The sequence below is a fragment of the Canis lupus genome, chromosome 22, assembly GCF_011100685.1.
Source record: "Canis lupus familiaris isolate Mischka breed German Shepherd chromosome 22, alternate assembly UU_Cfam_GSD_1.0, whole genome shotgun sequence".
Taxonomy (NCBI): domain Eukaryota; kingdom Metazoa; phylum Chordata; class Mammalia; order Carnivora; family Canidae; genus Canis; species Canis lupus.
In genome coordinates, this window is record NC_049243.1 from 4,507,468 (window position 1) to 4,534,498 (window position 27,031).

Below are 27,031 nucleotides of genomic sequence, written 5' to 3' on the forward strand. Positions count from 1 at the left end.
GCCTAGGGGACCCACGAAGTACGACCCGGAAGTGGGCGTGCTCTGAAGTGGGCGAGTTCTATCGGCGCGGAGTCGAGGCTGGGCGGTGCCAAGGAGCCGAAGGGACCCACGAACCACGACCCGGAAGTGGGCGTGCTCTGAAGTGGGCGGGGTCTGTCTGCCCTGAAGTGGGCGGGGGCGAGGGTCGAGGCTGGACCCCTGCTGCCAAGGAGCCAAAGGGACCCAAGTATGATCCGGAAGTGGGCGTGCCCCGAAGTGGGCGGGCTCCGCGGGGGCGGGGCCGAGGCTGGGCGGTGCCAAGGGCCCCCCAGGGACTCCGGAAGTACTGCCCGGAAGTGGGCGTGTCCGAGCGTGGGCGGGGTCTGCGGGGGCGGGGTCGAGGCAGAGCGACTCCAGTGTCGGCGCCCGCGGCCATAACGCGGCCCCGCCTTTCCGCTCCCGCTGCAGCTCGGGTTCCCGCCGCCGCCGCCGCCGATCGCGAGGTAAGGCCGCGTGTGGGGAGGGTCCTAACTGTCCTCGGTGTGTCCGCGGCTGCGCCGGGGCCCGCGGCGAGTCCAGCAGGCCTGATCCCGGGCGCCGCGGCCGGGACCTCGGCCGGGCCCCCTGTCCTTACCGGAACTTCCCCATAGGACTGCCCTGCGGCCTCCGAGCCGCTGCATTTACTTGGCTCCTTGCACTTGGCGTAGCTCCTCCCCCCGGCCGTCTGGGCCGGTCGCCGCCGCGCGAAGTCCACGCGTACCCGGTGCGGTGAGACCCAGACCTCAAAGCGGTCACCGCCTGGGCAGGCGCGCCTGGGGGTCGCTCCCGGATGACGTCACCCGGGAGGCGGCGCCCGCGCCCACCTGGGGGCCCCGAGGTCTCTGGAATTGGAAGAAGCAGCGTTGGTTGGTGCGCGCGGTGGCCCGCGGGTGACAGTCAGGGGTGGAATTGAGGCCGCTCATCTCGGGGGCGGCCCTGTGGGCTGGAGCGGATGGCATCCCCGTGTTATAGACGGGGAAGCGAGTCCTAGGAAGATCACCTGGCTTGGCGGCAGCAGCAGCAGCAGCAGCAGCACGGGGTGGAGCCGGAGGGTGTGGCCCCAGAACCAGCTCTGAACCTGCTACACCTCGGCGCTGGCGGAGGCCGCCCCGTGCCCCCCCCCCCCCCCCCCCCCCCCCCGGCTGTGCCTCGGTTCTGCGTAGCCGGGGCTGACAGACTGGAGATGATACGACCTTCGGCCAGAAAAGCAACCTGGGACCATTGAAGACAGGCTAAGGTGTTTGGGATTCGTGGATGCTCAGTGTCCCGCCCGTGGTGGTTTAAAAATGTATATGTGGGCTAGCCAGGTGGATTTTTATGATGGGAAAGAGACTATGGCTTATACACGGTTAAAATGCGACCAAAGTATATATGGAGGGTTTTTTTTTTTTAAGATTTTGTTTATTTATTCATGAGAGCCAGGCCGAGGGAGGAGCAGGCTCCACGCAGGGAGCCCGACGCGGGACTCGATGACTCGATCCCGGGACTCCAGGATCACAGGATCACGCCCTGGACTGAAGGAGGCGCTAAACCGCTGAGCCCCCCCCCCCTCCCCCCCGGGCTGACCCGTATATGGAGTTTTATTCACCTTTATGTCTTTGTCAGCTCTTCATCGTTTCAATTTCATGAAGTTTTGATGGCATCAGACTTGAAAAAAAAAAAAAAAGGTGGGGATCCCTGGGTGGCTCAGAGGTTTAGTGCCTGTCTTTGCCCCAGGGCTTGATCCTGGAGTCCCGGGATCCAGTCCCACCACATCGGGCTCCCTGCATGGAGCCTGCTTCTCCCTCTGCCTGGGTCTCTGCCTCTCTCTCTCTCTGTGTCTATCATGAATAAATAAATAAAATCTTACGTTCACTAGGCCAGCGGGATTCCCTCCATGCTTGTAGCTGCCCCATGGAGATGGCCAAGATTTCTTCTCTGCTAGTTACGTGGGCAAGCTGACCAAGTTTCTAGAATTGGCAGTATACTTAACACCGCTGAATCATACACTTTAAAAATGGTTAGGACGGTAAATTCTATGTCAAATGTTTTATCACAGTTTTTAAAAATCAAATAAAAAAAAATCAAAATGACTAACAGTTGCCCGGAGGCATGTCAGGCCTGACCATGGAACATGTCTAGGTATCCGTGAAGTGGTAAGTCACCTGTATTAAAGCCCTAGGCTCCCGTGTAGGATTGATTTTAGTGGGACATACAAGAAGACAAAGTAGGAGCCTAAGTTTTAATTTCTTGTGTATAATTAGGATGGTGGCAGTGGAAATTTAAAGCAGGGTGGTAACTTTAAGACATTTCACACATAGATTGGGCAAGACAGGCATGAATGAAAAGAGAGACAGGAAAAGGAAGGAAAAAATGGTTTGAGGGTGAGAGATAGACAATTTAATTTTATTTATTTTATTTTTTAAAGATGTTATTTATTCATGAGACAGAGAGAGAGAGGCAGAGACACAGGTAGAGGGAGAAGCAGGCCCCACACAGGGAGCCCAACGTGGGACTCGATCCCGGGTCTCCAGGATCACACCCTGGGCTGAAGGCGGCGCTAAACTGCTGAGCCACCCAGGGATCCCCGACACTTAATTTTAAATTGATTTTTTATTTATTTATTTTGGGAATGGGGAGAGTGGGGGAAGGGCAGACAGAGTAAGAGAATCCTAAGCAGGCTTCATACCCAGTGCAGAGCTCCATGTGGGGCTCCATCTCAAAACCCTGAGTTCATGACCTGAGTGGAGATCAAGAGTCAGGGCATTCACCTCACTGAGCCACCCAAGTGCCCCAACACTTACTTTTATTTATTTTTTTCTAAAGATTTTATTTATTCATGAGATGTAGAGAGAGAGAGAGGCAGAGACACAGGCAGAGGGAGAAGCAGGCACCATCCAGGGAGCCCGACCTGGGACTTGATCCCGGGTCTCCAGGATTAGGCCCTGGACTGAAGGCGGTGCTAAACCGCTGAGCCACCTGGGTTGCCCCTAACACTTACTTTTAGTTGTGGTTAGTTTTACTAGCTGGTGGCATATCTTGGTAGAAGGGTCCAACGGGACATTTAAATTCTGGCACTAATACAGGAGAATGATTGGGCCTAGAGATGCAGATTTAGATTCGTTCACCTAGAAAATGTGGTAGAAACATAAGGATTGGGAGTAAAGGGAAAGAGTGCCTGCGAAGAGAAAAGGAAAGGGAGATGGGAGAAGGGGAAGGAGTGGAAGAACCCAGACCCGGAGTTTTCTCTGAAGAGAGGATTTGAACAGAGACCTGACGGTCTGCAGTGCCATTATCCTGCGATGCTGGGGAGGCCTGTGTAGGTCCTAAGAGCCAGTGGGGCGGGACACACTGAGGGTGAGGCAGTGGATTAAAGTCCGAGGAGTCTGAACGAATGGGAACAGAAACTCAGGAAGAGGTAGAGACATTGAGACTCCTCCAAAGAAGAAAAGAATGGGTAAACCTAAAGAACACACATTTCTGGAGGAGCATGGCAGTTAGCCTGAATAAAGAAAGAAAATAAATAAGAGATTTGGCAAATTGACCTTTTGGGGGAACAGGTGTTTGGTGAATAAAGATTTCTCTTTGATAGTTCTTCCCTGACTGGCCTGGCCGTGCCTTTGAGAAAACCACTTCCCTCTCTGAAGATGAGGTTCATATCATTGACTTTGTTGTGGAAGCCTTTGTAACACCCCCTGCACCTGAAATCAGTTGTCTGTTTTTGTTTGGAGCTTTTCTTGGGAGACAGGTTTGTTTTGGGTTTTTTTGCTCAGTCTACCCCACCCTTTCCTTCCATTTCTCCCACAAAATATGTCCGAGAACCTAAATAAGACGTCGGCAGACAAGTGAAAACGATGGGCCTCCACGTACTGCGTATGCTTCTGTTTACTTCTCACTGTGTCGCAGTCCCTTCAGCCTCCTTCACAAGCCCGGTCATGTTTCTGAGCAGTTCAGCCTTTCTGGCCTGTCAGCCCCGCAGCCCTGAAGTCCTCTTCCCTTCCCTCCTTGTCCCTGTGTGACACGTTCCATCTACACCTCCGTGCCGAACAGGTGTCAGCTCTATAGCTTTCTCTTTCCTTCTTGTCCAGGCTCCTGGTCTCTTTACTCTCAGCGGTTGATTCTATGTCAGGCGAGCAAATTACACTTTAAAATGTTCTTATCTACTTGATTAAAAAGGAAGAAACAAAAATCAAACCCACAACTTTCTTCATAGAAATCTTAAGTCTAGCAGAAGATTTTGAACATCCTGCCTTGTGGCAAAATAGGTCTTAAGGCCATTAGATTAGGGCAGAGGCGATGGAGTCTGCTCCCATGCTGTCATACCCAGGGTAGAGAGTCCTCTGCCTTGAGAGAAGAAAATGTCAGCTCAGAATGTGTGGTGCCCTGCACATACATGTCTATATAACCTCTGTTGTGAAAAGTATAAACCTCCTGTTTACAAACCATTTGTTTTTTTTGTTTTTTTTTGTTTGTTTTTTCTTCCAGGATCCCCTGTCCATCCTTTAGTGCACGCAAAAAAGCAAGTAGCAGTTGGTCAGGTAATAAACTTAAGTTTTATTTATTTATTTATTTATTTATTTATTTATTTATTTATTAAAGATTTTATTTATTCATGATAGACAGAGGCAGAGACACAGGCAGAGGGAGAAACAGGCTCCATGCCGGGAGCCCGATGCGGGACTCGATTCTAGGACTCCAGGATTGCGCCCTGGGCCGAAGGCAGGGGCCAAACCGCTGAGCTACCCAAGGATCCCCAAGTTTTATTTCTTCTGTGTTACTTTGAAAGTTGGATGAGAAAGCTAATAACTTAGTTTAAAATGTTATTTTTCACATAGAAAAATTTTCATGAACAATGAAGTCACCTAGTTGAATAGTTCATATATCACGGTGTATTTAGTTCATGGCTTGTGTCATACTTTTTATTGAGGGTAAATTTTCTCTTGATTTGTGATCGAAGGTAATTTCTAAAATGGGTGGTTAGAGGGAAAAAATTTCAAAAGCTTTTGTTTTAGTCAGCTCATTCTATCAAGTGAAAACATAGCATTTTAACTGAATTTTCTCTGACCAAATGGGAAGTACTGATTTTGAATTTTAAGTAAAGAATATTAAATAAGCAAAAGAAATAAGACTAGTTGTGCTTTACTTTTAAAATATAGGAAAAAAAGATGAAGGACAAGCTGATTTTTAAAACTTTCCACGTAATTGGCAGTCAAAAGTTAATAAAAGAATTATTCCTTAATTCAACAAATAATTATTAGTTATCTCTTATGTACTAGATATATGCTCAGTATAACATGGTTTTGGAAAGCAAATGAAACCCTTACTAAATTTAAGAAAATAGGAAGGTCATCCTTATAATTCAAAAAGATTATATGCCTTGGTCTCATGTATATATGCTAAAATTATACGTCTGTGTTAGTATATTATTAAGCTCAGATCATGAACAAGAATAGCTGAAGTTAATAATTTTTTTTTAAAGATTTTATTCATTTATTCATGAGAGACACAGAGAGAGAGAGAGAGAGAGGCAGAGACACAAGCAGAGGGAGAAGCAGGCTCCATGCAGGGAGCCCGACGTGGGACTCGATCTTGGGTCTCTAGGATCACGCCCTGGGCCAAAGGCAGTGCTAAACTGCTGAGCCACCCAGGCTACCCAATAATCAATAATTAATAACATTTGTGAGCAGTTTGTTAAGAATTGATCTCTTATAGATTAAATACATAAACCTGTGAGTAGAAGGTAATTTCTCTGTAATTTTGAGCCCTGATCCTACAAATTTAGTCAATCTCAGCTTCTGAAAAAGAGAGTATGTAAAGATCCTCCAAAGAAGCAGGAGAGCAGAATAGCAAAGAGTAGGGGGGCTCTGATGTTAGGCTCTCTGTTCACATCCCAGCTTTCCAATGCAAAGATAAGTATTTGGATTTACTGAGGAAATTACTAAAAGGTAGGATTGAAACTAATCTTATTTAGAATTTTGCAAAGACATTTCCAAGATCAACTTTTTAAAGATTATTGTTTTATATATATAATATATATATATATATATATATTATATACATATATTTTAAGAGCAACCCTAAAGCTCCAGCTCTGATCAGCGTACTGTAGATCTGAGAATGTCGGTAGAGATCATATGAAACATTTTCACTGAGAAGACCACTAGAGCAGTAGTACCTGTTCCAAGAATCTGAGGATTTTTTATTTAGCACGTACAGCTAACTGATTTAAAATAAGGTGGAACATAAAATAAGGTGGAGAAGGGAATTCTTCCGTTAGAGATACACATCAGAAGCAGTCTGGTTCCTCCTTGTTAAACAGGCACTTCTAGTAAGGACGGTTTACTGACTTTTTTTTTTTTTTTGTAGTATTAAAAATTAATAACATGTGGCATTTTAAGATTTAAGTTTAAGATTATTACATTAACATCTAAGTTTTAAATTATTATTTAAAAGATTTGTCTGCGAGAAAAGAATTACCAGACTTTAAAATCTCCCATCGATAAGCTGCACGGTCAGTTCCCTTATGTTTTTACTTGTTGGTTTGTTTTAAAAGGAGAACTGTTGATCTAAAAGTTGTGCATCACTTTCTCAGACAAACCCCTAGGACGAGGGAGGAATTTGGTCTGAGTGAGCATAACATATAACAAAGTGGCGATCATGCTGTAAGTGCTCAATAAATGTTACCGCTTATTGTTATCAAAATCGTTACTGTGAGATCATTTTCCTCCCATTTTAAAATGAACCATAATCTGTAAGACCACTTCTTTGATTCCTTTGTGATAATTGACAGGTAAACTATTAACAGTTTTTTATCTTCTAAGCTAAGGTAGTTAATTAGTAGCTTGCTTATATTCTCCTTCTTTCTGAAAAGAATTTGGGGCAGTCCACAAAAAGAAAACAACAAAAAAAAGCTTATTAACCAACTGGGTAAATTAGTCCTGACGTACCGAAGTACTAAGTTTCCTAAAGTGCGTAACAAGTGCGTACCTGAAACTGAGTCCGTTTCTTAATGTTCTTTATCAGAGAAAAGTAGTGTGTGAAAAACTATGCTGGGTGGAAAACAATTGTTTGATAATTTATCTGAAAACAGTTTTGTTTAAATTTTTCAGGAACAAGTGTTCTGAAAATTAATGTTGATCTTTACTAACAGGGGAAGAATGGCATTGAAGCAGATTTCCAGCAACAAGTGCTTTGGAGGATTGCAGAAAGTTTTTGAGCATGACAGGTAACTACCAAGAATACAGTTTTAGGTACCTCTCATTCTGCTTCTATTTGGTTCCTTTAATCAGCCCACAAGAGATCATTGTTGCACAAATTACCATTTACATGGGAAAATACCTGTGGCTTTTATAAAAATTTCCGTATTGGTGATATTAGTGATTGTAATAAGATATTAGAGACAGAGAACAAATTAAAATGTGGTACATTTCAGTGCCCATGAACAAACATGTAACTTAAGATTTTTAAAATTCATTTTTTATAAAAGCTGATGTTATTTTATGCATCTCTAGAAACAAAAACAATTTTTCTTTTAGTAATATTAGTGCTACATTGAGGGTATTACATTTATTCTTTTAATTAAAAAAAAAAATTTCCAATCCAGAAGACAGTTTGGGATTATTTTTTTAAAAGGTTTTATTTATTTATTCATGAGAGAGAGAGGCGAGAGACGCGCAGAGACACAGGCAGAGGGAGAAGCAGGCCCCATGCAGGGAGCCCGATGTGGGACTCGATCCGGGGTCTCCAGGATCAGGCCCTGGGCTGAAGGCGGCGCTAAACCACTGAGCCACCGGGGCTGCCCCTACATTTATTCTTTTAATTTATTCCCGCCCCCTCCCCATGACTTCTGTGCCATGCACAACAAAGACTCAGCTTGGTTAATAGATCAGTATGCTAAATTGGCCCCATCATTTCTTTAAGGGCCAAGGTATTTTCCTTGGAGTCACTTCTTTTGGACATTAAATCACTTATTTTTATGTTTCTGTCTTAACAAGTGAGAGGCATTGATTTTTTTGTTGTTGTTGTGGCTGTTAAAATTACAGTGTTGAACTGAACTGCAAAATGAAATTTGCTATCTACTTACCACCAAAGGCAGAAACTGAAAAATGCCCCGCACTGTATTGGCTGTCTGGTAAGTGTTATTCATTTGCGTTTTAGAAAAGAGTTTCTTTTTAACTGCCTTATCTTACTCTTTTATCTTAACAGTGTGCTTGGTGCCGTCTGTTTTATAAAAGACTTTAGGAGCCTCTTTCTACTTTATCCTGAGAATGATTTCAGACCTAATGAGTTACACTTGTTTCACTTCTTTTAAAATTAAACCAAGTAATTTAACAGAAAATGTACAATTCTGGACTCAATGGCAAGAGCTTAGAAAAGTTACTTAATTTGTACCTACCTAAGAATCTCTGAAATTTATAGAGATTTTACCACTCAAATAGAACAATATTAGGTAACCCACAATACACTAATTAGAAACTACAGACAAGTAACTCCTTAGAGTCTTCTCTAAAATGTTTTAGTTGGACTCCCATCAATCCTCTCTGGCAATAGTTTGGAAAATCACAAAGGAACATTAAAGCTGTTTAATCAGTGGTGAATATTAAAGACTATCGAATGGATTATGAGAGAGTAAGGTTTTGCTACCAGTAGTTTAAAGCTGTGTGCTAATTCTTTCACAAGCTGTTGTTGGTATTTTATCTTTAGAAGCAAACATAAGGAAAGACTTGATAGAAACCAAATTATGTCATAGAGTGCTATTTTTGTCATTTTAAAATTAAAATTACCTTTGCTTTTAATAAATTCCCTCTTATAGATAAATGTTTTACCGAGGATAAGCCCCAAATACTAGTCCTTTAAAATGAAATTGAGACTTTTCATTTTAAAAGGTAAACATTTTTTAAAATAAAAGGTAAAAATGAAGTGCCTATCTGATTGTAACTCAACAACCCATTTTTGTGATTGAAAAAAACAAACTGATTTTGCTAGAAGAGCGTTGGGTATTGCCAAAAGCAACAAGAACAAAGTTGCATGCTTGTTTTAGGAGCATAGTATTGTATAGCTGAAGATGACCTTAGAAATCATGTAATCTACAGAATAGTTAACTCTTTCATAGGCCCAGAGAAGTTATATATTGACCAAGATCATATAACAGAGTCAACAAGTTTTCTGACTCATAACCCAGCGCTATATTTAGTCTTTCCCCTATTGTTTTTGCATTTTGTTTCTGAGGACAGCTGCTGGAGTCCTGTCTCTTGGCTATAAGAACTATAACATAGATCAGAGGTACCCAGGGTATTGTGTAAGCGGTACTATAATAATAAGGCCATAAATTCTTAACCAAAATTAGAATCTATCAAGACATACCATCTGAGCTTTAGAAGAATTAAAAAATAGAATTTGTGTTTGTGTACATCATATGATAGGACAGTTTTCTTAGTGAGAGGCTGAAGAACAGATAGACCTTGGAAATTAAGACTTGATTTTATTTAAAAAATTAAGATTGTCTGACTATACACTGGAGAAATAATGGCAAAAGAATTTCAGTGTATTTATTTCTCAGTAAATTGAAGGAAAATAATGGCAGACATACATCAGTTATCATATTTCTGAAATTACTAAATTAACTGAAAGTAAAACATCCAAACTGAAATTCTAAAAGATAGTCCTGATGAAGGCATTTGTGTGTCTCCCAAGTCAAGGCGACCAGCGGAATAGCCCTTCATTAGCCATATACTCAAGAGAATATATGGGCCCATATAAAAACTTGCACACAGATATCTATATATTACATATATTATTGTAATAGCAAAAAAGTAGAAACAAACCAAAGGTCCATCAACTAATGAAATAAGTAAAGTGTAGTATAGTGGAGTATTGCTTAACAACAAAAGTATCGAAGTCCCCGTAGATGTGCGACATACAACATGGATGAACGTTGAAGCCGTGCTAAGTGAAAGAAGACGTTTACAAGAGACTACGTATTGTTAAATTCCATGTATGTGAAATGTCCAGACTAAACAAATTCATAAAGACAGAAAATGATTACCTGAGGCTGAGGAGGCAGGGATTAGGAGAAAATAGGAAGTGACTGCTAATGGGCAGGGGTTTTCTTTTGGGGATAGTACAAATATTCTAAAAGTAGAGAGTGTGGTGGTATTCCATAATTGTAAATATACCAACAGTCACTGAGCTGTACACTTTAGGTGGCTGAATTGTATGGCGTCTGAATTGTAGCTCAATAAAGCTGTTACCCAGAGCACCTGGGAGGTTCAGTCGGTTAAGCAGCCAACTCAGTTTCAGCTCAGGTCATGATCTCACGACTGTGGGATCGAGCCCTGTATTGGTCTCTGTGCTCAGTGTAGAGTTTCCTTCACACTCTTTCTCCACCTCTCTCTCCCTCTCATTCTGTCTCAAATAAATAAAAATCTTTAAGTAAATAAATAAAGCTGTTAACCAAAAAAAATCCCAAAACTTTTTATATAAAATAAGTATAGTTCAACAAGTGTATATTAATTAGTAACCTTCTTTATATTCTTGAGAGTAATTCTGCTAATAGAATTATCTTCATTTCTTGAGTCTACAGTTTATATCCTAATACCTTAATGAAGGAATTTGTGTCCGAACTAGAAAAAAAACATTTTTCTCTCGTCTCTAAACATTTACATTTCCCAAGTGTAAGACAACTGTACACACTGTGTCTGAGACACAATTCAAGGCTTTTTACATGTTATCACCTTGAATCCTCACAGCCATGTTATGAGATAATCGTAAGCAATATTATCCCCATTTTTCAAATGAAAGAACTGAGGCTCAGAATATTCAAGTTACTTGCCTGATTTTGGTGAGCCAGTAAGTGGCTGAGTGACATCTTGAGAATGAGATCCCGTCTGAAGTCCAAAACCCATTCTTTTTACACTCTTAATCTTGCCTCTGAACACATTTACATTAAGGTTGCCAAGACTGTTGACCTTTTAGCAGTATTTGGGGTAGTTATGGCTCCCGTACCTCTGGAAGATGTACTGGTACAGAACATAGTAGACAAACAAGGACTTTGTCCTCCGGCCATGCCTAGTGAAAGCATGTTTGTCCTAACAGTTTATCCAATGATCCTTGTATGAACTCCCATAACACTTTATGCAGTGATTCTTGTAACTTTGTATCTTGTAATCATTTACTAATTTAATCTTCATTAACAGCCATTTCAAATAAGTCCCTGTTGGCTGTTAGGGGATAAATAAAAACTATAAAGTTCATACTGCATCCTGTATACGAGTCCGTTTTGATGTTGCTAATTATCAGATGTAGTAGGATATTTAGCATTGGCCACTGGAAAGGGGGTTTTGGGTTAGGTGATATTTAGCTCAGCCATCTCTTGCCAGTTTATTCTTGGACCTTCTCCTGTAATAAGAGAATTCAGTCCTCTATCATACAAAAGCCTATAGCTAGGAAAAATGGCCTAAATAGTTGGAAAAACAGGGGCTAAAATTTAAGGAAGGTATATGGTGACCATTTCTCCCTTAAATCGGCAAGGAATACAAAGATGGTCAGGCTCAATTTTGTTGCCGAGGGCCACTCGTATTTTTAAAAAATCAAGTTATTTAAAGTATTATGACTGAATGTGAATATTTATGTTTTGATGCAGGAATAGTAACATGTTTAATTAGCATGTTTGACAACACCCCACTGGGGTTGTTAAAACATTTGATTTCTATACCATATTGCCAATCTACGGTTTGGAAAATTCCAGATTCTCAAGGATTTCAATAATTGATACTTTAGTGAGTGACTTTGAAAGGACAGCTGTGGGAGCGTTTAGCCTAAGATGGTTCTTAGATTAATACTATTGTAAATTTTATGAGAAAGAGAACTTTATTGTCTTCTTTAGGATTATTCCTAAAAAAAATTTTTTTTAATACCAAGTGAGCTTGTTTTCTTACATTATAAAAGGATTAAATCTTACAAACCACCAACAGGATAGCATGAGGTAACACTATTTCTGATCCTCAGGTTTGACTTGTACAGAACAAAATTTTATATCAAAGTCTGGTTTTCATCAAGCTGCCTCAGAACATGGCCTTGTCGTCATTGCTCCGGATACCAGCCCTCGTAAGTGTTCTCATTCTGGAGATCCTTTATAAAAATATAAATCTTTCAGACTAAGTTATGAGATAAGTGGTATAATATAATATTGTTTTATTTTTTATTTATTTTATATTTTTGCTGTTATCTCTTAATCTTTCAGATGATATCATGACTCTAAAATACTGTGCTTTTTTCTCACTGTGAATTTTACTCATGACATCACTCTTATGAGAGGGGACTATTTTGTTATTTCCAGGTTGTAGAATAAGACACTTCAAAACAGACTGAGCAACTTTAATGTATATCATATTGGCGCTAGTGCCAAAATGCACAAAAATTTTTCTATTCCATAGGTAAACTATCTTGTCACATGAAAATTATGTCTTTTCTCATCTCTTTACCCATCATAGTTTAATATGTATTGATTTTAATATAAATACCTAAAATGCTTATATTAGAGAAATGCAACTATCCAATATTTGTGAACTCAGTCCATCAGTAAGTTAAAACTCATTTTGTGACCCTAAATGTGTCAGGAAATGGGATTTATTAAATGGCGGCTAAAATTATCTGGAAGACGAATGGCTGGTCTTGGGAAGTAGTATATTTCTTTTCACAGGACATAATAATACACCAGAGCAAGACATGTCTCACTAGAAATGTAATAAAAAATTTAATTCTGAGCAATATCAAAAATACTAAATGCCTAGAGATAAACTTTTAAAATATGAAGACTTATTTTTTAAAAGGAATGTAAAATTTGCTAACGATCATAAATGAAGATTTTCATAAATGGAAAAATGCCATGTTCCTGGATGAATATCATGAAGTGGTCATTTCCCTGAAATTACCCTACCTATTAACAGTAATTCTATCAACCATCTCAGTGGTTGGCCTTTTAACCACCTGCAAGCATATAATACAAAACCTATCTGATAAATTTTAAAAGATTGTAAGAAAATCCCATTGGGGGATGAATAAATAGAAGAAACATGATGGAGTGATTCCAAAATACATAAGGAGACGTTTTCAGTGCACGATAGTGACCTGAGCACAAGCATGTGTCTCCCTTCCCTTCTAAGAGAAAAAAAGTGTTAGTGATAGAGGAGGTTTCTCGGGGGAGGAATCTCAACACGTTTTGGGAGAACAGAGAGAAGATGTAAGTCCTTTGATAGGTAAACAGTGAAGAAGCATATATTCAGAATACACAGGAGGGTACTTCTTCCACAAAAAAAGCCAATGTGCCTCAATGTGCCTCTCCTTAGCAGTGAATTCTCCAGCCTGGAAGGGCATTCCCTCTGTTACCTCATTTCCTAGAACTAGTCACATGGCCCTATTCGAGGGCAAGCGGGCCAGAAAGTATGCTCCCCAAAAGGCAGAGAACTGCAATATTTGGTGAACAACTCAAATGCAAATGAACTTTGAGATTCATTTAAAAGGGTGCTACCTACCATGAGTCCTTACTACGGAGTCGACGAAGCCACGGGATTTCTCCTTGATAGGTGGCTGCAATATTAAAGGAGAAGATGATAGCTGGGACTTTGGCACTGGTGCTGGATTTTATGTGGATGCCACTGAAGATCCTTGGAAAACTAACTACAGAATGTACTCTTACGTAACTGAGGAGGTAATTTCATTGACGTTGTACTTATGAATTGATGACTGCCAAGAGTTTGATTTGGGACCCAAAGTCCTTCTAGTCCTGAGACTTTTAAACCAGGGTATGGTATTGCTGAATCTACGTGGTACATGTTTATTGATTATCTTAGTGAACATTTCAAAGTTTAATTGTATGATAGTCTTATTTACCACAATTTAAATTAGCATTAAGTACAATTTTAAAGAAGGTAATAATTATTTTAATATCTGTGTACACTACCCAGATTATATAAAGAAAACAACATTTGAAAAACTTTTTCATTTCTCTGGCAGCTGGTTTATTCAGACATAATGATTAACCAACCAAGGCTTACTTAAAAAGGATAAGTGAGGGTAAACCATTGCTTGTATTAATAATATTTATGTTCAGTTTATTCGTTTTTCTAAATTTTGTATGATTTTAATTATTAATATGTACATCATAAAAACTGAGACACAATAATATAAAATATTAATCACTCATTATCCCATACCCCAAATAATAACATTTTTTGGTACATTCTAGATTTTTTTTTGTATGACCAGTTTTCATACAGTTGTAAAATTTATTATCTTGTTTTTTTAATTGTATAAAATAAGTATTTTCCTAATACTCTTTGTAAGATAGCCTTAACAATTGCATAATATTCCGTGATATACCATAATTTACTTTTTCCTAATGTAGGACGTTTACATATTTAAGTATGTTTCTTACCACAATAAATTTTACTGCATTGATTGTCTTGATGTATAATTTTGCCCCCTAAGGACTTTTCCCTAGAATAGATGCCAAGAAATGAAATTACTAGACAAAAGTTTAGACATTTTACAGGCTCGTCCTGCATCATCTTCTTTAATTTGCTTTCTGAGAAGGATGTACCATGTTTTTACCAGCAGTAGATTAATAATCCTTGTCTACCTGAGATATTTTTTATCTTTATTAGTTCATAGTATTGTAAGACTGTGATTTGAAAGTGTTAATTGTGTAAGCATTTTATATGACTTTGAAAAAGTCTATAAACTTGTTTCTTTCATATCTTTTGTCACACTATTAAATTCTCTCTAGCTTCCCCAACTTGTAAATGCCAATTTTCCAGTGGACCCCCAAAGGATGTCTATTTTTGGCCATTCCATGGGAGGCCACGGAGCTCTGATTTGCGCTTTAAAGAATCCTGGAAAGTACAAAGTAAGATTACCGAAGCTTTTAGTGACAAGTATTTCTCTTGGATAAAATCTGTTAGAAACTTTGAATGAGTTAAGTCAGGATATTGTTAAGATAGTACTGGGACCAAACTTTTCTAGTGTTGGGAGTTTCAAGAGGCTGTAGGGGAAGAATATTAAATTTGACCACACAATTTTATGCTCCAGAATCAGAAGTATAGGAATTCTATCACAATTGGTCTGCTAGAAGTATGATAAAGCAATTTTTATTGCTTCTATTCAAACTTAGTTTTCTAGGCATTTTTTCCCCCTAAAGCTTGTTACTGTGGCAGTGTGTATCATTTACTTATATTTTTACCAGGAATACATTTATTTGTTAAGTTGACTTTGATTTTCTGAGGTAGAATAAGGTATTCATAATTTGTAAAAGTCTAAGAATTTTCTCTTCTCATTGCCTCTGGTGAAAATTGGATTGCAGCTTAGCTGCAAAATATCACTCTGTCTTTCCATTCATTTATTTGAAACTGTATAGCTTTCCTTTTTTGTTTAAATGAGCCAAGGTGGAATAACCACCATATGTAAAATGTCCTCCTGGGCGGAGCACATGTTGAGAAAGGAAATGCTGAAGCAGTGATAATCTCAGGATTGCCTCTGCCTTTAACATCATAGAGCTGTCAGATACCTCAAGGTTTATTTAATCCATTTCCTTCCCTTAGAGAGAACTTAGTCATTTCAAGTGTGCCACTGAGAAATGAAAAATATTTCTTATAGCAGTTTTGCATTGTGGCACCAAATACTTTTCTTTTAGTAGGCTTTATTATAAAGTTGAACTAATTCATGGCTTGATAGTAGGTTTTTAAAATAAGGTCTTATTTTCCATTTTTTTGTATATAAGGCAATTAGTTAATTAGTTTGAGGGAAAAAATCAAATTTAATTTTTTCCTTTAAAAAAGTTAGTAAAAAACAATACTGCATAGAACACAAATATTTAAGGGCATTGCTCAGTGCTTTCTTGGCCTCTTTAAGAGAAATCATGGGTCTCAGATTTAATAACATGTTCACAAAAATGGGTATGAACTGTTCTGTATTTCTCCTCATTAATTTTAAATGGAAAAAATGCGTAGAAACTGAATATAAACTTGTATTTGTGCCATAATATGTATTGCTTTACAGTATGTTGGCACCTATGGTTAATTAGCTCTCTTAATAGAATACTCAAAAGATGTATCCTGGAGAGGCCTGCAATCTCAGCGCATAATAGAGCCTAGGAAAGTTGTTCACAGGTGTTTTCATGGCAAGTCAGAGTTTATAAGCAAGTTGCAGATAAACTTCTGAGATTTTAAGTAAGTTGCAAATCATTTGTTCATGTTTGATTTAGCAAAATATAACTTGTTTTAAAATTTCCTTTGTTTCTGAAGTCTGTGTCAGCATTTGCTCCAATTTGCAACCCAGTGCTCTGTGCCTGGGGCAAAAAAGCCTTTGGTGGATATTTGGGAACAGATCAAAGTAAATGGAAGGTAGGTACTGGGATGGCTGTCTTCATGCTCATTCAGATTTGTGAAAAAGCTACACATCACAGATCTATTCCTAACTGAAGGATCTGGAGCTAAAATAATTAACAGAAGAATCTATGTATAACAATATCAACAACAAAAAAGCCCTCTTTTCTAATTGTATTGAATTGTGGCGGATGTTCTGAGACTGTATTTTTTTTTCTGCTAATGATTAATTTACATGTTTATTTCTAAATTAACATTCCCCAAAAATGCAACATTTTATTACTAAATTTACATTTGCCTCTTACTAACCATGTGCTCAGCTGTAGGATAGGAAGCATGACTCTTGGCCTTTTAATTATTCCACATATCTATTTCAAAATCCAGAATCTCTCAGATTTGGATTTTAAATTCCAGACCTGGGCAGCCCCGGTGGTGCAGCGCTTCAGCGCCGCCTGCAGCCCAGGGCGTGATCCTGGAGACCCGGGATCGAGTCCCACGTCGGGCTGCCTGCATGGAGCCTGCTTCTCCCTCTGCCTGTGTCTCTGCCTCTCTCTCTGTGTGTGTCTCTATGAATAAATAAAAAAAATAAAAATAAATTCCAGACCTGAAAGTCTTTAAAAATAGTTATTATGTAATGTACATTTATGTAAACATTCGAATATCAAGATTGCTTTTTCAAGCATGGGAGCAGATGCTTCTAAATGAAAAGTAAAAAGTGGCTCTTTGTTTTGAGACTTGTTTGATTTTTGTGCAGAAATAGGCTATTTGCAAACATCAAGAGTTTAAATATTTTGCAGATGCATTCATCATCATGTGCATGTTAACAAGTAGAAAATACTTGAGTGGGGGAAGAAAAAAACTTTTGTCTTACTGTCGTGTGTTCAGGGTCATTCACACATGGTTCCCAATTTTATTTAAGATTGGTTATTGAAATTCTAACAAACTGTGGAGGGTTAATCCTTTAGTTACTGGATTAGAATTCTGTTTTGTTGAGGCTTATATTTTTATTATATTGGAAGAATGCAGAAAGTGATGACTTTTAGGTGCTTTGAGAGCTGACAGTGCATGTACTTTGGTGTCTGGAGTCCTTGCCACTGTGCAGAGCCTATGTGGAGTTCAAGATCTTAGGCCACAAAGGTGATAATGTTTCATATCCATATGGGGCTTAGGTTCTGAATAGAAGTGTTGGGTAAAAGACCAGCTGGTGGGGCACATGGGTGGCTCAGTCAGTTAAGCGTCCAACTTGTGATTTCAGCTCAGGTCATAGTCTCATGGGTGGTGGGATCGAGCCCTGAGTCCGGCTTCCCACTCAGCTGGGAGTTCTGCTTGGAATTCTCTCTGTCTCTCTGTTTGCTCTCCCTCTCTCTACCTCAAATAATAAATATATCTTAAAAAAGAAAGAAGAAGACAAACTGGTTGATAGGATGGGAGAGAAAAAAAAAAGGAAGGGAGAGGCAGAGGCACAGGTAACCTATAAAGGAATCTAATTATATAATTTTTCTCTCGGTGACCGTAGATTTTACCATCTTAAGTATATTGTTTTAGACTATTACTTAATTTCAGAATAAGGAAGCCACACAGAATTATGGAATCACAGAACTTTGAACTAGTTGGACTTTATAGATCTCCTTCCACTCTCTCATAAAATTAAAGCAAGTCTTAAAAAACAGGGTTTTGTCTTGATTGCGCATAGAAGTTGTGACTAGTGAATATATAAAAATAAGAGTACTTAAAGTTGGATGATAAAGTACAAACTTGTAACTGGTGGCAGCTCCTTAGATAATAAATTGGAGGAGTTGTCTATATGATTCAGATTATTTAAATTAAATCTTCCCCAAAGCTCCTAGGGGGATAGCAAACATTGGTGCTGAATAAAAGAAAAGGCTGAATGTATTTAAGTTCAGAATTAGAGCCAAAAAGAAGAGACAACAAAATAGACTATTTATTTGAAATAAATAATATCTAGAAAAAGAAAAAGGTAAGAAAGAAAGTTTCTGGAGGAATTTATAAAGAAAAAAATACCATTTTGTTTTTGTTTTTTGGAGTTGAGAGGTAATTAAAAAGCTCAGAGGTTTAAAAGAAAAGGGTCCAAACTGTGAAGAATTCTAAGATACAAAATTCTCGCCACTGGCCCAGGACTGCTGGGAAGTAGAGAAGCAGCTATAAATGGGACATCGATCTCTGAAGCCCTTACAAGTAAAAGCCAGACAAGACAATGTAAAAAAAGCATTTTTCTGATTTAATCGTCCTTAGAGCTTAAATGACGTTAAATTTCTATTTGGTTCTGCTGTGGTCTATTTTGAAGAACATCTTTCTGGGCACTTTCAAATTTATTTGTCAGTATTTGTCTTTTTCTAGGCTTATGATGCTACCCATCTTGTGAAGTCCTACCCCGGTTCTCAGCTGGACATACTAATTGATCAAGGGAAAGATGACCAGTTCCTTTCAGACGGACAATTACTACCTGATAACTTCATAGCTGCCTGTACAGAAAAGAAAGTCCCTGTTGTTTTTAGATTACAAGAGGCAAGTACTCGGAAACCTCTGCTTGTTCTAAGTAACTATAAAAAAGCAAAATTCCAGGGGCGCCTGGGTGGCTCAGTCGGTTAAGCATTCGACTCTGGATTTCAGCTCAGGTGGTGATCTCAGGGTCATGGGATGGAGCCCTGAGTCTGGCTCGTGCTTAGCTCGGAGTCTGCTTGAGATGCTCCCTCTCCCTGTGCTCCTTTCCCCGCTCGCTCCCTTGCTCTCTAAATAAATAGTCTTTAAAAAAAAAGACAAGATTCCATAATACCTTATATTTCAGAATTTGAAAAGCTACCTCTAGTAAGGTTTTTTTTTTTTTTTTTAATTATAACAAGACACTTAAAGTGAAAGCCTTCTTACTAAGGTAATGATGTCTAAGATCAAATTCCATAGAAAGAAGAAAGCTTTCAGAAGTGAGAAGTATTTGTAATTTTCTGTGTCACTGCAGAACCACTGAATAACAAGAAGCTTCATGCTTGAATAGTGCTTTATCTGCTGCATTTCTGCTGTGTCTGTCTTTGCACATACAGCTGTTTTCGCGTAAATAACAAGTATAACCTCCCACCGTAATCACTCTTCACTTTATGTATACATCTTAGCCTCAGAAGCTGTGAACTGTTTGTCTCACACAAACATAGGCACTTGATACTTTTTGAGTTAGCTGCTAGTCTAGCCATTGTGCTTTGTGGTATTTTTTTTTTTTAATTTAAAAATAATTACTCACTTTCAATTGATTTGCAGCTATTCCTTGACTAAAAGACTTGACTGTCCCCTACTCACCTAGCTCAGTGCTAATATAGTTATAATTAAAGAAACTCGGAAAACAACAACAACAACAACAACAACAACAACAAAAGAAATTCAGCTTTTTTTTTAAATTGCTTATTCATAAGCTTTGGTATGTAATTTAAACAACAAAATATTTCAGGATGAAAAGTGAACACTAAATTACAAATGATTGTGATTTTTTAAAACATTTTTATTCACATTCCAGGGTCATATGTCAGGCACGTTGATCTAAAATGTATAATAATGATGATAAATGTCCAAGTAAATGTAGATCAGTGTATAACGTGTACATTTCAGTTTACAAAAGCTTTTCACAACATTAGCTCATTTTATCCTTATGTAGTCAAATGAGTGACCATTCCTATCCTGTCCATCTGGGGGTTTTGTTTGTTTTTAAGGTTTTTCATAATTTTTTTATTGTGTAAAAATATCATATATAAAATTTACCATCTAACCCTTTTTTTTTAAAGTAAATCTTTATTTACTTGAGAGAAGGACAGATGAGGCGAAAGCATAAGCACAGGGAGGGCCAAAGGGAGAGGGGCAGAGAGGATCCTCAGACTCCCCTCTGAGCACAGAGCCCAGCAGGGTCCATCCCAGGACCTTGAGATCATGACCTGAGCAGAAATCAGCGTTGGCCGCTTACCTGAGCCACCCAGGTGCCCCTCCATCTTAACTAAACAAACACATCTGTGCTATTAAGTATGTTCATAATGTTGTTCAGCCGTCACCACCGTCCATCTTCATAACTCTTATTTTGTAAAACTGAAACTTTATACCCATAAACACTGAATTCCTCCTTACTCCCTCCAACCTTTGGCATCCATCATTCCACTTTCTCTATATATCTGACTTCTTTCAGTGTCTCCTATAAGTGGAATCATATAGTTGTTTTCATAATTTTCTTTTAGATAGAAATGCAGCTGATTTTGGGGTATTGCTTTTGTATTTTATTACTTTGGAATCTTTAGGGTTTCCTACATACAAGATCATATCTACGAACAGAGATCATTTTATCTCTGTTTTTCCAAATTGTATGCCTTCTATGTCTTTTTCTTGTGTAATTGCTCTGGCTAGGATTTCCAGTACTGTGTGGAACAGGAAGTTTCAACAGTGGGCACCTTGTCTTGTTCCTGATCGTAGAGGAAGAACTTTTGTATCTCCCCACTCAGTGTGATGTTTGCTTTGGATTTTCATATATGGCTCCTGTCCATCTGTTTTGCAGGCTTAGAAAAGTATTATGTATGTAAAGTTCATAGGACTAGTTTCCAGTAGAGTCAGCATGGTCATTTGAATGGAAACACTTACCTTCCTGACCTCTGACCATTCCCAGGCAGGGTGCAGCGGGGCTCCTGAGGAGCAAGGGGATGGAGTTTAGCTAACGCCAGGAGAATTTATGCATAACCTGCTGTTTCACTCACGCAATAGATCTTAACAGTCTCCCCCTTTTTTAAAAATTTCCCTAATATTTTGATCGGGTAAATAACATATATTATTTACATGTATATATGTGTACATACATGTTTATGTGTATATGTACCATGTGGGAAAAATATGTCAAATACCAATATGTATTTGTGCCTTATTTTCTCTGAGTGTCCTTCTTTAAGTAATAGGAAGTAATAGGATTTCCTTAGGTTAATTTAAGCACTTACCAGAATTATGTATTTTCAATCAATAACGAACTTTGAGAATCCAAATGCCAGTTTAATTATAAAGTAGTGTGTTCAACTACATTAACTGTAGCTAGAAGTAACGTAATAAACCGTGTTTCTTACCGAATCATTTCTGGGCACTAGATTTCTTGGCGCTAGCGGTGTTGGATGCCTCCTCCTCCCCCTCCCCCCCCCAAGGCTGTGCCAGGAAATTCTGTTGTTACTACCAACAACAAAGTTTCAGCCTGCCAACAAAGACTGAAAAAATCTCTGGAGTTTGTTATAAAAACAGCATAGTAGTTAAAACACTGATGAAATTCTTGGAGGGGGAAAAAATAAATCAACTTATTTATTTCTGAAATGCTTTATATCCTAAGCAACTAAAAAACACAGTTGGGTGTATTTAATGAGGAGTTAAGACAAAACATTCAGTTCTAAAAAAGGGTGAGAAAGTATTGAAATTACCAGCCATAATCTTTAGCTCAGGCACAATTTTTCGTTCACTCTCTTTCCAGCAAGGGCAGGGTAAGAGCAAACTACACCATCCGAAGATGATGTCTAGGCTTGCTGTGATTGAATGAGCAACTGAGTAGACATGACCGGGCATGGCTCCGGAGAGGCTGCCTTCGGGTTTTTGGGCCAATTTCCACTGCCTTCAGGTTACCTCAGGTCTGAGAGTCATATCTGCTTTATCAGTTCAGTATAAGTACAAGAGGACTGTATTTCTTTATGAAATAAATTGAGCAGTGAAGCATTAAGTAGGCCGCAGAAAATAGGGGCAGTCTGTAAGTATGTGAATGAAGGAGGACGATCAAAAATTACGGTCATGTATACGATTTACCCAACTTTCTTTTTTTCCCTTTTTTTGGTATTAAATTCTCACAATCCAGTTTTATGGTCTACATTGGAGAACAGTTGAGAGGCAAGTGTGGTGCCTGGGGATATTTGTCCCCTCATAGAATTTCTCTTACTCTGTTTCGGCTTCCGTGGATCTAAATTGAAAAAGCACTAGGAGCAGAGTCCTGGGAGTGTAGCCTCCAATGTCTTCCTTCCAGTTACTGAACTTATGTGGTGAGCAAAAGATTTTGGGGACCTAACGGAAACCCAAGAGAGCGAGGCTCCCCGACGTCCTCAAGTCTCAGGCCAGTTTTGAAGACTCACAGACTGTTTCGGCCTCTGCACTGCCGTAGAGAACAGGAAGGACGTGGCACAGAATTCCAGAAGTGCAGGCATCTCCTGTGCCTCCGTGTCCTCCGGCTCAGCACCACTACCCAGCACACAGACTCCAGGAGCTGCTTATTAAATAAGGAAACTTCACCTTTCAGCAGTCTTCTCTGTATTCTGAAGAAACTAACTGACCCAGGGATTCCTAGCGGAGCTTTTCTAATTGGGTCTGGAAAATGTGTGGGGAAACACTGCCTGTTTGAATAAGTGTTCATCATAGCTGCTGGAGCACTGCTGCTTTTTTGAGAGCTGAGGGAGGAATGAAAGAATGTGTTCGTTTATTTTTATACTCTTTAAGAGAGTTTGCTACTGACTGATGATTTTGCCATTTAAACTGGAAGTAGATAGAAGAGAAAACCAAGGCTCTTTCAAGAGTCACTGAATATATGGAATTGCATGAGCTGCTTAACACAGCAAACTAACTCAAAAGAATTTAATGGAAGGACCCACACCTATTTGATAATATCAATAAATAGAAGGGGAAACCAGTGAAGAATGACACAGTTAGCTCAAGTTATATAAGCATCTTCTGTCTACCAGAATGGCAGGAGTTCACATGTGTTCTCCTGCCCTGAAGTTGACATTTAAAAAAATCTTTCTCGGGGCGCCTGGGTGGCTTTGGTCAGTTGGGTGTCCGACTCTTGATTTTGGCTGAGGTCCTGATCTCCAGATTGAGACATCGAGCCTTGCAAGGGGCTGTGCTCAGCGAGGAGCCTGCTTGAGATTCTCCTTCTCCCTCTGCCCCTCCCCCTGCTCATGTACCCTGGCTCTCTCTGGCTTGCTTTCTCGTTCCCTCGTTAAAAAAAAAAAAAAAAAAAAAAAAAAAAACTTCTCGCTGTGTCGTGATAGGTAGGCCATTTTCTATCTTCTTGTAAAGGTGGATCTTCTGTTAAATATCACTATGGACATTAGAGACTTTGGCTTTGTGTTTTAGGTAAAATATACCATAACCTCATGGTACACTCCCGAGAGCTGGAAACTGACTTTGTCTTACCCTTGGTCTTCTCTACTAAAACAATAATAATGAATAAATAACCCTAACAGCCCTTTGTGCCTGTGCGCCTGAAACTGTGCACGGCATCCAACCTCCGTGAAACTGCCTAAGAAGACAGCAGAGGTTTTGCTGCACAGGTGTCAGGGCATCCGTGTCCCGGCGTCCGTACCTGTCTTCAGTCAGAGACCTCTTTCCATCTGCAAAAACTGGCAGGTGCTGCTTGGTACTGCGTTTCCTAGGGTCTGAGGGTTGGAAGTCATGGACCCGTTTCACCTCCTAATGACTGAGGAATTGCAGGGGTCCCACATGCTTTTGTTTAAGTAATTCAGTCCTTCAACCTTATTTATTTTTTTTTAAAGATTTTATTTATTTATTCATCAGAGACAGAGAGAGGCGAAGACGCAGGCAGAGGGAGAAGCAGGCTCCCTGCAGGGAGCCTGAGGTGGGACTTGATCCCGGGACTCTACATCCTGGGCCGAAGGTGGCGCTGAACCGCTGAGCCACACAGGGACCCCCCAGTCCTTCAGCTCTAGATTGAACTCGCTGACTGGAACGGGTCTAATCGAGAAATGGGAAACCACTAATTCCAAAGCTCAGCCTTCATTCTGGCAACATTCTCGTCAGGTTCGTTTCTGTGATTTGGCCACAGGAAACAAGACCGTGCTTTTAAGTTACTGTGATGACTTGAACCTGGAACTGTTTATTTAACTTCTGTTCCCAAGATGTATACCACAGCATACCTGTGGGAGTAAGAGGTTAAGAGCATTTACCGATTTCATCAAAACCTTAGGGATTTGCCTTGTTCCTTGAAACCCAGTTGATATTTTTATTAGGGCTATTTTTGCTTCTTAAGTGTTTAGGAAAATCCCATTTTCTCCCATCAGAGACCATTCACTAGATAAAGCTAAAAACTTTAAGATCTTGTTTTGACTTTTCCCTCCTTTCAGCTTATGCCACCTTGGGTTTTCATTGTGTTTAGCTCCCTCAGGTTCTTCCCACTTAATTTTTTTTCCTTTTCCTTTGAAAGCCTCTTCATGTCTTGTAGTCAGAGGACGCCCCAAGGAAGCATCTTCTCTCCATTTAGCAGCGTCAGTGGTTTTAATGAACCAACTAGCTGAGATCTGTTTCAACTCAGCTGCTTGGCATACTACATTTTCTCTGTTTCAGGATAGTTTTCAAAATAGTTGACTGACGTCACCCAGGATGGTTTATTTACTGCTAAGGGATGTCACGGTTTAATGAATTACTCCCCTCTCCTCAATAGAGACGTGATGCGCTTCTATTGTGCAGGAGGTGGATTCCTACCTAGACTTCGGATGGCTGTCTGACTTCCCAAACAATGTCTGGCCAGTTGGGTGGTTTTGTGCTCTTTCTCTGTGTTGTCTTCGTGTATTTTGTATTTTGTATTTTAACATTTCCCATCTTACCCACAGTGGTGTATTTCTTCTGTGAGTTGAAACTTCTTGCCCAAGTTCCTGACTTCCTTAAGTTCTGATTCTTTTATTCCTTGTTGACGTGACCACCTGTTTATCCTGTACATTTAGTTCATGTTTTATTATTTCCTTTCTTTGCATATTATGCGGCATCAAAAACCTAGGCTTTGGAGAATATTTATTTTTCTTCCTACTTTTGCTGTTCTTTTAATGTTCAGTGAAAAGTGTTGAAGTACAAGTACAATAAGCTTGATTTTGATTCTAAACCTTCCTCCTACTGTAATAATTTCAGGATTTACATGAAAATTAAGTGACGAGAGAGTCATATAATGTCCTTAGTACTGGTGTTTCTGACCAGTAAATATCTTACCATTTCTCTCTTTTGTCTTCTAGGGTTATGATCATAGCTATTACTTCATTGCAACCTTTATTACTGATCACATCAGACATCATGCAAAATATCTGAATGCGTGAAAAACTTCAGTTAAGAAAATTTGTTCGAGATTATAAAATTATAATAAACAGAATTGCAGGGAAAGATGATTTCAAGACATTGGATTTCATAGTGCTAAAAATGTATCATTCTGTAGTTAAATCCCTTTCTGAGTAAGTATGTAAAACCTCCTTATGATTTAAAAGTTGTTTTATCCCTGTTATATGGGAAATATTAAATACTTTACAGCTTTTTCAAGGTTACTTGGAAATCATTATTGTATTAATTAACCTCGGGCCACAGAATATATAAATACAATCGCATTTAAATCATAGAATGCTAACTTGGGAATGGGTTTGAGAGGTATCGTAGCCAAAACCCTTCAGTTTGCCAGACTTTAAAGTCTGTGAAAGCATGGACTGTGTTCCTTATGTTCAGTGTTAAAGCTCTAGTGTCTAGCAGCTACTTGGCTTCTAGTACGCATTTAATAATTATTTTTTGCTGACCTTTCTGAGCCAACTTCCTTATTTAAGTAAATTCCCCATCCTTACACAGTTATTTATGAGACAGCTAAGATTAGAAGCCAGATTTCCTAAACCCAACCCAATGATACTTCTTTTCTTATCTATTAAGCCAAACAGATTTGTGGACATGGATTTCTGGAATGTCCCAAGAGACAAGAATTAACTAATAAGATTCAATCTGAAAATAGCTATATAAGGAAAGTTTTTTCATCTGTTACTCTAAATGCAGTATTTTCCTTCAGTTACATGCAGAAATTTTGTAATCAGTCTCTTTGTAAATAACAAATTGTGTTCCTTTAAGAACTTAACGAAAAAAAAAAAAAGAACTTAACGAATAGGGACGCCTGGGTGGCTCAGTGGTTTAGCACCTGCCTTTGGCTCAGGTCGTCATCCTGGGGTCCTAGGATCAAGTCCTGCATCCGTTCCCCACAGGGAGCCTGCTGCACCCTCTGCCTGTGCCTCTGCCTCTCTCTCCGTGTCTCTCATGAATGAATAAATAAAATCTTAAAAAAAAAAAAAAAGAACTTAACAAATAAATTTTTGAAACACAATAGATGAAGTTTGGTTATTTTAAAAACATTTTTCTACTAAGGAAGCATGAAGATTATACATTTTTAAAAATGTTAATTCCAGTGTGGTTAACATTAGAGTGTTGTATTAGTTTCAGGTGTGCAAGGTAGTGATTCAGCACTTCCGTCTGTTACTCTGTGTTCATCAAGATAAGTATACTCGTGACCCCTTTCACCTAGTTCACAAAGAGCATACTTTTACACATTCAATAAGATTGCATTTTTTTTTAAAAAGACTGCATATTACACGGTAATTGAGGAAGCTATCAGGTACTTTAAAGTCATAAAATTAGTACTAGTTAAATATGAATTAGATTGTACTAAAATTTTTTATTTTATTTTTATTTTTTGTACTACAAATTTTTAAATCAGTACTATTGAAGTATCAGTAGTCAAGATTGAGCCCTATAGTGAACCACACACAAAATGTTCTAGTCTAAACTGTTTCGTGTTCCCTAATAAGGAAGATCATTTAATTTGCGAATTTTGTGCATGTTATTGGTAACTC

General features: G+C 39.1%; 1 protein-coding gene and 1 long non-coding RNA gene across 4 annotated transcripts; one reads left to right on the forward strand and one right to left on the reverse strand.

Annotated features, from left to right (window-relative positions):
- Positions 1–355: 355 nt before the first annotated feature.
- ESD (esterase D) lies at positions 356–25,693 on the forward strand. Of its 3 annotated transcripts, none has more exons than XM_038569525.1 (10): positions 356–482; positions 4,483–4,535; positions 7,148–7,222; positions 8,040–8,128; positions 12,004–12,102; positions 13,581–13,705; positions 14,783–14,902; positions 16,296–16,394; positions 18,735–18,902; positions 25,391–25,693. In XM_038569525.1, the coding sequence occupies exons 3-10, from the start codon at positions 7,155–7,157 to the stop codon at positions 25,469–25,471; spliced, it is 849 nt and encodes a 282-aa protein (XP_038425453.1). In that variant the 5' UTR covers positions 356–482; positions 4,483–4,535; positions 7,148–7,154; the 3' UTR covers positions 25,472–25,693. The 3 variants fall into 3 exon arrangements, with proteins under 3 accessions (XP_038425453.1, XP_038425455.1, XP_038425454.1); XM_038569526.1 differs by lacking the exon at positions 356–482 and adding an exon at positions 1,154–1,255; XM_038569527.1 differs by lacking the exon at positions 4,483–4,535 and having other exon boundaries at positions 458–482.
- Positions 16,726–21,541, reverse strand: LOC111091807. The gene is made up of 3 exons (XR_005376210.1): positions 21,470–21,541; positions 21,000–21,043; positions 16,726–16,942 (listed from the first exon to the last, which is right to left on the reverse strand). It is a non-coding gene; the product is annotated as an uncharacterized LOC111091807 (long non-coding RNA).
- Positions 25,694–27,031: the final 1,338 nt, after the last annotated feature.